Consider the following 11,216-nt stretch of genomic DNA (forward strand, 5'->3'; position numbering starts at 1 on the left):
AGAGTTAGGACTTATAATATTAGAGTTAGAATCAAACAATCAATAATAGGCCAACTTGCGAGCCGAATAATCAAGATGTTAAACAGATTCTTTATTAAGGAATAAATTAAGTTATTAAAAAAACATGTAAACGTTTCGACAGTACAACTGTCTTTTTCAATACAAAAACTTAAGACATATTATTACCTTGAAAATGACAAATTAAAATTTGTTTATAAAGAGACTATATCTAACTGCTAGATTAATTAACAAATTACTATAAATGTTGAATATATCGCAACGTGACACGTACATGGTTATATTAGGTAACAAATATTCAACTGAAACCGGACGCTGATAGATCTAATTTTATCGCTGGTAAACGCATAAAACCGACAATCAGGTTTTTCTCGATGTCACATTTTGAACAACGTCTAATTTTATGATCCGATACTCGTCAGTGTGTTAAACATGTGCTGTAGAAATAATGTGACATGTAACTCTAGAAAACAATTTACAGACATATCTTTTTTTAATTTTAAAATAAAGCGACAGTACTTATAAGAGTGTCAAGTCAAGAGAAACTCGCGATTATTATCCTCATTATAATTGTTCTTGTGTAACGTAACTGTTATAGAGCATGATGATAAGTCTAAGGGACAACGCCAACTAATATTTATTTAGTTATTACAAGGTTATTATATATATTTCTATGTTATGAAGACTCAGACAATTTAGATAAAACATCAAAATAAGAACTGTCAAGAAGTTCGGTGTCTTTTTTTAAATTAATACTGTTCTTTTGCTCTTTAATGTATACCATTTCTGAAATTAATCTTTTATGATAATTTCTTTCATGGTCTAGAATTTTGGTATTGCCCCAATCGAATGTATGTGTTAAATTCACAATGTGTTCCGAGACAACCGAATGTCTCGCAGAATCCAATTTTATGTTATTCTTATGTTCATTTAATCTTGTGTGTAATTGTCGTTTTGTCTGTCCTATGTAAGTTGCATCACAATTATTGCAACTTATTTTATAAATAACGCCAGCATTATTCTGAATTTCATCCTTGTCTTTCTGCGTCTTAATGATTCCGTTTAATTTTTTTAAAATTCTGTATCCCACTTTTACATTGGATTTTTTAAGTTCGGAGGCTATTAGATCAGAAATTCTTTCCACGTACGTGCGTTTACCAGCGATAAAATTAGATCTATCAGCGTCCGGTTTCAGTTGAATATTTGTTACCTAATATAACCATGTACGTGTCACGTTGCGATATATTCAACATTTATAGTAATTTGTTAATTAATCTAGCAGTTAGATATAGTCTCTTTATAAACAAATTTTAATTTGTCATTTTCAAGGTAATAATATGTCTTAAGTTTTTGTATTGAAAAAGACAGTTGTACTGTCGAAACGTTTACATGTTTTTTTAATAACTTAATTTATTCCTTAATAAAGAATCTGTTTAACATCTTGATTATTCGGCTCGCAAGTTGGCCTATTATTGATTGTTTGATTTTAATTATACACGAGCCTTATCTTAATTTTGATATTATTAATTTTAGAGTTAGAATGTTAGAATTGAATTAGATTTAGAATTAGGAGAGCGTTCAAGGTATGACTGCTCTAGTCGGAGTCGCGATGTGATCTGCCGGGTTTTGGGACCGCTCTGAGGTCCTTCGTTTTCGGAGACTCGGCGCTGCGGCGGCCCGAGAGTGGGAGACGCTCGGTGTGGCGGGGGCGTTTCCCCGTAGTGGGAAGTTCCTAGACGTTACGCAGCGCCTCTCTTAGTCACTAGGCTGAGTTAGGCATCATGGCCGGCACTGGCGCGCTTTTCAAACAGCGCTTAGAGGACTTAGAATTTATTTCATGTGAAAGTAAAAATTTTATGTGACCGGACGTGACACCAGTGGTCCGAAGTGCTCTCGCAACATTTCTTGATCTTCCGACGTTTGTAACGTGTTTCGAACGGATGTTTCAAGTGAATTGCTTGTGGTTTCGAAAACATTTTCGTTTGCGAGTGATTCGGGTATTGTAAATGGTAGAATTCTCGTTGTCGCGGACTGTGTAGAGGTGGACGGTGTAGAGCTTATCGGTGGTTCATCCAGTAAAAATCCGTCCGATGTACGTGGTGTCGATGAGCGATTTGTGTTTGGTCGTTTTCTCTTTTTCGGTGTCGCATCTTCCTCCTCCTCCTCGTACAGCTTAACAGCGGGTAACGTTTTAATTTTCACGTCAGCTTTACTCTCAGGTTCGTATTTCACTGCGATCAAGCTCGCGTTGTCGACAATCTTTTGTAGTGGTTCGATAATAGGTTTAAAGTGAGTCTTGACTGCGATATCGTCATCGATCTTACCAGTCTTTAAAGCACGATGTTTCTTACGGATCGATTCGCTCGTTTTCACAATTTCCTTTGCAATCTTTTCACGCTCGCGAATGTTATCGCTATCAGCCATGTCTGCAGAGTGCTCGCGTTTCACTCTTCTCGACAGAATATCGGCAGCGACTAATCGTTTTGCGGTATCGCAAACTCGTTAAATCCTTTTCTGTATCGCCCGTTTGTAAGCAAGCTGTCCTTGTCTATCACTAAGAATCCATACTTTTGTTGCCAACAAATACGACATAATTACGGCCCCCGACGGCATTCAGAACAAAAAGAGTTCCATTGTGTCTCCTCACTCTTTTTCAAACTGGGTGTTGGGATCTCAGCCCAGAATTTTCCACTAGGCTTATGAGTTCCGTCACCCTTGTTTCGCTTAAGTCTTGGGATTTAAGAAAACCTTGCCCCCAGGTCGTAAATCTCTTGCGAGCAAGAGCCGGGCATTGGCACAGTATATGTATGCTGTCCTCTTTCTCCTCCCCACATAGTCGACACTCCTTCCTATCTGCAAGTCTGATGTTGAATAGGTGAGCTTTAAGTATTGGGGAGTGTCCTGTAAGTAGTCCTATCCCCACCCTCAGTCTCTGCCTATTCAGTGCAAGTAATTCTTTGGTCCTGACACCACTGATGTCCTTCATCAGGAACTTGGCCTGGCGGCAGGTTTCCAACTTCTCCCACCTGGCCTTATGCTGTTTGCTTATGCTTTCCCTGATGGAGTTTTTGCCCACCGCGAAAGGTAATCCTACCTCCCGACTAGTTGGTGCCTTACTGGCCCCTTCCCTAGCCAGAGAGTCTGCTATTTCGTTCTTTGGTATACCTTGGTGCCCAGACTAGAGTTACCTTATTTGATCCGCTCAGCTCCTCCAGCGCTAGCACGCAGTCCCAAACCAAGTGTGATTCAGTGGTTGTCTTTGCCAACGCCAAAAGAGCTGCCCGGCTATCCGAGCAGATATATATTTTTCTGCGTTTTGTTCCTTTAGCTAGGATGTGTTCGATGCACCTGAGGATGGCAAGCATCTCGACCATAAAGACCGTACAGTCGCCTCCCATAGGAATGCTTTCCCTATAGTTTTCCCTAGATCCATATACTCCCGCTCCGAAGCAGTTGTTTATGCCTGATCCGTCCGTGAACCACCGGTCCACATTTGTGTTCATGATTCCCCCCGGATTCAGCCATTCGTTTCTTTCTGGTATCCATACTTTAAAATGTTTTACCAGCTGGTATTTCCTTGTTATTCTGTCTTGTTTGCCCTCGACAGGTTTCTTTCGGAGTAGACCCAGCCTAGTGTGTCCTAGTCCAGTGTCTCTCCATTCACCCTGACATTTTAGGCGGTATGCCGTGGTGTTGGCTGTTTTGACCACGGCCAGGTCTAGTGGCATAACATTGAGGGCTATTTCAAGCGCCTCTGTGGGTGTGGTTCTCATGGCCCCTACTGCAGCCCTTAGGTAGCTACCTTGCAGGCTTCTCAGTAGTTTCTCTGCCTCCCTCTTGCTTGTTCTCGTCCACCAGACAACTGATGCATACAGCAGTCGCGGCAGCAGGACCGCCCCATACAGTCACATTGCTGCACTAGCACTGATGCCCCACGACTTGCTCATTGCTCTTCTGCACATCCACATGGATGCGTAGAATTTTTTCCTTCGTTCTGTTAAGTGTTTTTCCCAGCTAAGCTTGGGATTTAGTATTAACCCCAGGTATTTTACTGAGTCTGTAAAAGGTATTTCCTTCTCCCAGAGTTTTAACGGCTCTATAGGTTCCGGTTTATATTTTCTGGTGAAGACCATGTTTGTCTTGCTCGGATTTACCGATAGACCTCTGTTCTCACACCAGTTTTGCACAATTCTTAAGGTATCCTTTGCTTGGTCCCTTAATGTAATTAGAAATGATCCTCCTACCACGATGGCCACGTCATCAGCATAACCAAAGGTCGAGAAACCTTTCCTCTGAATTCCTTTAGTAGGTCGTCTATCACCAGGCACCACAGCAGCGGAGATAGGACTCCTCCCTGTGGGCAACCTCTTGTTGGTTTTCCTCTGACGGAGATGTCTTGGCACTCAACCGACAGACATCTGTCCGCTAGCATATCTTCTATCCAGTCCACCAGCGGTTCTTGAACTCCATGTCTGATCAGTGCTTCCCTGATAACTGCATGTGAGGTGCTATCAAAAGCTCCCTCAATGTCCAGGAAAATTCCGATAGCATAGTCTTTTGCCTCTAGCTGCCCTTCAATTTTGCCTGTCAGGTGGTGTAGGGCAGTCTCGGTAGACCTGCCCTCCCTGTAAGCATATTGGGCGCTAGCTAGAGGATGGTGTATTAGAGAGTTGGACTTGAGGAATCTGTCCACCAGCCTCTCTAAGGTCTTCAGTATGAAGGACATAAGGCTTATTGGCCTATAATCTTTGGCTCTGACATGACCATTCTTGCCAGGTTTTGGTATAAAGACCACTTTAGTCTCTCTCCACTTTTGAGGGACGTGTCTAAGGGCAATGCTTGCCCTATAGATTTTCGTCAGTGGGCCTAGCAGGTTGCTGAGCCCTTTCTGCAGTAGGATTGGGTATATGCCGTCAGGTCCTGGAGCCTTTAAAGGCTCAAAGGAGCCGACAGCCCATTCCACTGCTTGCGGGTATACCACTTTGGCTGCCAGTCCCCATGCTCTCGGTTTATGAACGGTCATGGGTCTCTTCTTGTCATTGACTGTGGAGTCTCCCCGAAAGCCCGGGAAATGAATTTCCATAAGATGCTGTAGGGTTTCCTCCGCAGTTTCTGTATACTCTCCACTGGGACGCTTAAGGCAGCCCCATTGTGATTGGTTTTCTTTACAGAGTATTTTGCTCAGTCTAGATGCTTCAGAACTCTCGATACTTGAGCAAAAACTTCTCCATCCTTTCCTTTTAGCTTTTACTATCGCTCTTTTGTAGATTCTTTGGGATTTCCTGTACTCCTCCTAGGATCTCGGTGTATTTACATTTCTAGCCCTGTTAAAGAGTCTTCTCCCCTCAGCCCTGAGCTTAGCTAGCTCCTTGTTCCACCATGGTGTTCTGGCTGTGGGATCTTTCATCTCTAATGGGCAGTTCATCTCATAAGAGTATTTGATGGCATCATTCAGATAGTCCGCCGCCATTTCCAAATTTTCTTTGGTGTGGAATTTGGTGGGAGTATCCTTGAGTCGACTCTTAAGATCTTCCTCGAACCCCCTCCAATTCGTTTTCTTGGGATTTCTCTTCCATATCCCTTGGCTTTGTGTTCGCTCCATGGTGAAGCGGATCTGTCTGTGGTCTGATCCTGAGGGCTCATCAGAGACCCTCCATCCTCTCACCAGATTCAGTACTCCACCAGAGGATATGGTTATGTCTATCACTTCCTGTCTTCTAGTCCAGGAAGGTAGGTTCTGTTCCTCTGTTGAGAATGTGTAACTCTGTACCTACCACAAAGTTGAATAGGCTTTCTCCCCTGGGATTTATATCAGTGCTTCCCCACACCAGGTGGTGTGAGTTGGCATCACAGCCCAGGAGTATCTCCAGCCCCTTCTGCTTCGCATAGGTCGTGAGTTTGATTACATTTTCATGAAGGGGTAAGTTATCCAAATCATAGGGCATGTATACTGACCCTATTATCAGATCCCTGACTCCCCCACTAGTCAGCTTTATCTTCAGTCTGATGGCGACTAGGTCACCATCGCTGAATTGTGGCAGTAGACAGGCGTCTAGTCCTTTCACCATGATGCAGGCTCTCAGTCGGTTCGTGTTACCCGCCCAGAATAATTTTCCTACTAAGTCAGCTACCAAGTCCTCTGATATTCCATGGTTCCTGTATTAAGAATATATATCTACTTGTGTGCATCACAGCTGCACCTGGCTAGTACAGCCGAGGCGCTTTTGCTGTGATGCAAGTTAATCTGCGTAAAGTGTACACGGTCCGCCATATTTATTCTGACGGGCCCGGTGCTTTCTCCTTTGCGCTTTCCTTACCGCTGTCTCCAGCAGGCAACCTAACCGTCGCCTGCCCGAGTCCGCAGTAGGGTTTAAAATTGAGAGCTCTTAACGCCCTCAACGCCCCATCCCCCACAAGGGCAGCGAAGTGGGTGCTCGTGGCGTCCCTACTCTCGCTCCCCTTCGCGATCACCCAGTCCGATGACTGGATGCCTTCGTTTTGCCTGTCAAGTAGCTCCAGCGCTTCCTTGACAGGTATCGTGGGATCCTCTACGTGCACTACGATTCGATGTCTCCTAGGGAGCTCATCGACTCGCAGTGCACGCAGTTCGATCCCATTTAACTTGACTTCTGAGGTTAGGCTTCTAAGCCACCCTTCAGTCTCTTTGTCGGTGCAGTTGAAGACAACTGCCCCGTCCCCTATCCGAGGTGCCTCTGAAAGTAGGCGCTTTGGTACCCTTTGCTAGGCAAAGGATACGCTTTCTCACCATTTCTTTCAGAAGCGATGCCTCGTCTTTTTCTAGTCTTCTATCCGGGTATGCCATGGAAACCAAGGCAACCCTGATGAGACCAGAAGTCAGTTGGGCAAAAGTCCTTTGGTCAGTTACGACTTTCGGCCTTTTGCCCAACTGAGTGTTACTGGAAGGACTGGGTGTGCTATGCTCTGACCTGAGTCGTTTAACCGCCCTAGTAGTAGCTCGCTCCCCCGTCCTTGGAGTAACTGTTAAAGCAGGTGTCGGTTCTGGAGTAGGCCGCAGCCTACTTGCAGCTTTCCCCTTCGCCACCATCTGCTTTTGTTTTTTATAGCGTCGCCTTGCCGCTCCGCTATACCGAACCCGAACGTTTGGTGGCTGGGCCTTAGTTGGCTCCGCCCCCGAACTGCCCGGGCATTCTCCTTCAGGTCGTTCGTCACCTAAGGTGGCCACGCCCTGTAGGACTTCCGAAAAGTGTGTTTTATTTTTCTCAATGTCCATTTTGTTCCCACGAGTAGTGCGGTCGCGCGGTTTCACCCGGGCAGAGCCGCGATGCCCAGGGCTTGGCTCGATACTCTCGGAGGTCGCCCGGTATCCGAGAGGCACCGTTAGCAACGTAACTCCCCTTACGCCACGCAGCCCTCGGCACGGTTGCACACACCTTTGCTTGGGGGGTTCCTCTTTGTCCGGTGCACACGGTTGCTATCTCCTGAGCGAGCGGCCCCCGCGTGCCCCCTCAAGCCCCTCCACCCGTCCCTACGACTGGACGAGCGAGGGGGGCCCGAGGCTGCGGTCGGTCACACCCCTGAGCGGGTGATATCCTTCCACCTCGGACCCCCCCCCATCAGTCGAGGGACTTCGTCAAGGTGGGAACCCATCGGGAGGATTAAAGCGTTAATTTGTTAATTAAATTTTAAAATAATAGTATGTAATAGAAATTATAAAATGTTTTAAATAAAATGTTATAGTACATTAAACTCGATAATATTTTTTGACAGAAATCAGCTGATAATTGTGCGCCGTATGAGGTCCGCGGTTTAAAAATTCTAATTTTCAATATTTTAAGACGAGCCAAAAATGATTCTTTTATATATTTCAACAGTACATTATCTGCACAATATGATGGTACCATCAGCATACCGGCCTACAAACTTTTTGGTATAATATACGTAATATAATTGTGCGCCGTATGAGATCATCGGATTAGAAATTTTAATTTTCAATATTTTAAAAAGAGCCAAAAATTATTATTTTATATATTTTAACAGTACATTATCTGCACAATATGATGGTACCATCAGCATACCAGCCTACAAACTTTTTGATCTAATATACGTAAAATGAAACCGCGCCGTATGTGGTCCGCGGTTAAAAATTTTAATTTTCAATATTTTAAAACGAGCCAAAAATTATTCTTTTATATATTTCAACAATACATTATCTGCACAATATGATGGTACCATCAGCATACCAGCCTAAAAAATTTTATCTAATATACGTAAAATGAATCCGCGCCGTATGGGGTTTGCGGTTCAAAAATTCTTATTTTCATTATTTTAAAACGAGCCAAAAGTTATTCTTATTTCAACAGTACATTATCTGCACAATATGATGGTACCATCAGCATACCAGCCTAAAAACTTTTTGATCTATAATACGTAAAATGTATCCGCGCTGTATGTGGCGGTTAAAAAATTTTAATTTCCAATATTTTAAAACGAGCCAAAAATTAATCTTGTATATATTTCAACAGTACATTGTCTGCACATTATGATGATACCATCGGCATACCAGCGTACAAACTTTTTGATCTATCAAGCGCGCGCCATTCCTTGATTTTATTGAAAAAAGAATGATATTATAAAAATGATATTTTTATATAACATTTGTTTAAACTTGATTAATATTTTTTGACAGAAATCTGATTAAAGCGTTAATTTGCTAATTAAATTTTAAAATAAAAATATGTTACTAAATAATAAAATAATAATATTTTACAGAGAGAATTTTCTTTTAGAATTTGATTTAAAAAATTAAGGCTTTTAAGAGACTTTTATAACACGTCCAAATAAAATGTTCTACGACTTACACAGGCTTTAATTTTCGCAAATAACGTTTAAACTTTGAATTAAAAAATTAAGGTTTGTGTCAGTCATACAACATTTTCTTTGAGCACGTTTTAAAGGTCTTATCAAAGCCTTAATTTTTGAAATCAAAGTCTAAACGGTTTTCGCGAAAATTAAAGCCTGTGTAAAACGTAAAACATTTTTTTTGGGCGCGTTTTAAAGATTTTTTCAAGACCTACAAAATGAGCCTTTAGAAAATGTTCTACGTCTTACACAGGCCTTAATTATTGAATTCAAAGTTTAAACGTTTTTTGCGAAAATTAAGGCCTGTGAAAGTCGTAGAACATTATCTTTTAGCGATTTTTAAAGATCTCTTTAAGACCTACAAAATAAATTCTCAGAAAATGTTCTACGACTTACACAGGCCTTAATTTTTGAATTGAAAGCTTAAACGTTTTTTTACGAAAATTAAGGCCTGGGTAAGTCATCCAACATTTTCTGAGGTCTTATTTTGTAGATCTTGAAGAGACCTTTAAAACGCGCCCAAAGAAAATGTTCTACGTTTTACACAGGCCTTAATAAACTTGAAAAGATTAAGGCCTCTATAAAGCCTAGAACAGAAAATTCTACGTTTTATAGAGGCCTTAATCTTTTCAAGTTTAAACGTTTATCGGGAAAATTCAGCAAACTATAAAATAGCAATATGTTGTGAATAATATGTTGTAATACCTTATCCTTGATAAATATTTTTGTTACAGAAATCAGCTGATTAAAACGTTAATTTGCTAATTAATTTTTAAAATAAGAATACATGTTATAACATTTAAAATAATAATATGTTTTAAATAATGTATGTTATAATTCCTTAAACTCGATTAATATTTATGACAGCTATCAGCTGATTTCTGTCAAAAAATATTAATCGCAGATAAAGCATTGTAACATATTATTTATAAAATTATTATTTTAATTTTTATAATATATTTTTATTTTAAAATTTAATTAGCAATGTAATGCTTTAATCATCTGATTTTTTTATATAAAATCGAGGAATGGCGTAGTTCGCGCTTGTGTTGTTCTAGTTATTTTCTAAAAAAGACATATTAAGTCGATTCTCGTAAGTATTGTTGCTTCTTTTCCGCGAAAATATTAATCAAGTTTAAAGTATTATAACATATTATTTAAAACATTATTATTTTATTTAATTTTTTATTTTGGACTAACTGTCAAACTGCTAGCTGCTAATTCTCGCGATGACAGCCTTTCGATGCTACGAATATAACACACAACGCAAATCGACAGAGAGCCAATCAGCATTGCGGAAAAGAGGCAACAATGAGACTTTCGAGATGACTTCGATACATTCGAGAATCGACTTAACATGCCTTTTTTGATAGGGACTAGCACGCAGCGCGCGCTAACGCGCGCGCTTTCTTCGATCATTACTTAAATTTAAATAATATAAAAAATTAAACAAAATCAAATGGTCAGTAAGCGATTAATTATGATCTATTCTAATTGATTTGGGATCAACCTAATGAATTTAACTTCATCTTTGAGCTTGTTTGAGTGTATTTTCATCAAAAATTAACTCCAGCTTGATTATTTCGTTCTTCAAGTTATATGATAGGCATACCAATCTACCGTCATATATGAAAATAAAAACATTTCTTTTTAATAATGGATCAATTTTAAGACTTAATGCGATTTGATAGTATCCAACCAAGCCCAAAAATAATTTAAAATCAATCCCATCCCGCTTAATTAATATTCACCCTTAATTAACTGAAGATTATAATAATTGTATTAAAATGAATCTGATATAACTTCAATAACGAAATAATCAAGATAGAGTAGAAATTTTGGTAAAAATGCACTCAAACATGCAAAAGATAAAGTTGAATTGATCAGATTCTTCCCGAATTAATTATCATAATTAATCAGCTAACTAAGGGTGAATTTCTAATTATGCGAGAATTTTCTTTATTTAAATTATATGATATGCCTATCGATTTATTAATTTATATAAAAATAAAAACCTTTTTTTGACGATGGATTAATTATAATTGAAACATAATGCGATTTGACATGACTCAACTACACCCAAAAATAAGTTCAAATCAATCCCATCTTGTTTAATCAATATCTATATCACATAATTTTAATGGAAAAACTTATCGCTTAATTAATATTCACCCTTAATTTTTTGGTTAATTATGATAATTGATTTGAATTCAATCTAATCAATTTAACTTTATCTTTGTGCTTGTTTGAGTGCATTTTCATCAAAAATTTAACTCCGGCGTGATTATTTCGTTATTCAAGTTATATGATGCCTATCTATTTATTGTTCTATATAAAAATAAAAACACTTTTTTTAA

The 11,216-nt window shown here is 39.9% G+C and overlaps 1 protein-coding gene across 1 annotated transcript; it reads right to left on the reverse strand.

Moving 5' to 3' along the window:
• Positions 1 to 2,671: 2,671 nt before the first annotated feature.
• Positions 2,672 to 3,791, reverse strand: LOC145932854 (uncharacterized). The gene is made up of 2 exons (XM_083032082.1): positions 3,184 to 3,791; positions 2,672 to 3,074 (listed from the first exon to the last, which is right to left on the reverse strand). Exons 1-2 carry the CDS (start codon positions 3,789 to 3,791, stop codon positions 2,672 to 2,674), a joined length of 1,011 nt encoding a protein of 336 aa, XP_082888208.1.
• Between the last annotated feature and the right edge of the window lie 7,425 nt (positions 3,792 to 11,216).

Source organism: Prenolepis imparis, unplaced genomic scaffold (genome assembly GCF_030444845.1).
Source record: "Prenolepis imparis isolate NDT839.2.m4 unplaced genomic scaffold, iyPreImpa1.0 SCAF_2, whole genome shotgun sequence".
In the NCBI taxonomy this organism is placed as follows: domain Eukaryota; kingdom Metazoa; phylum Arthropoda; class Insecta; order Hymenoptera; family Formicidae; genus Prenolepis; species Prenolepis imparis.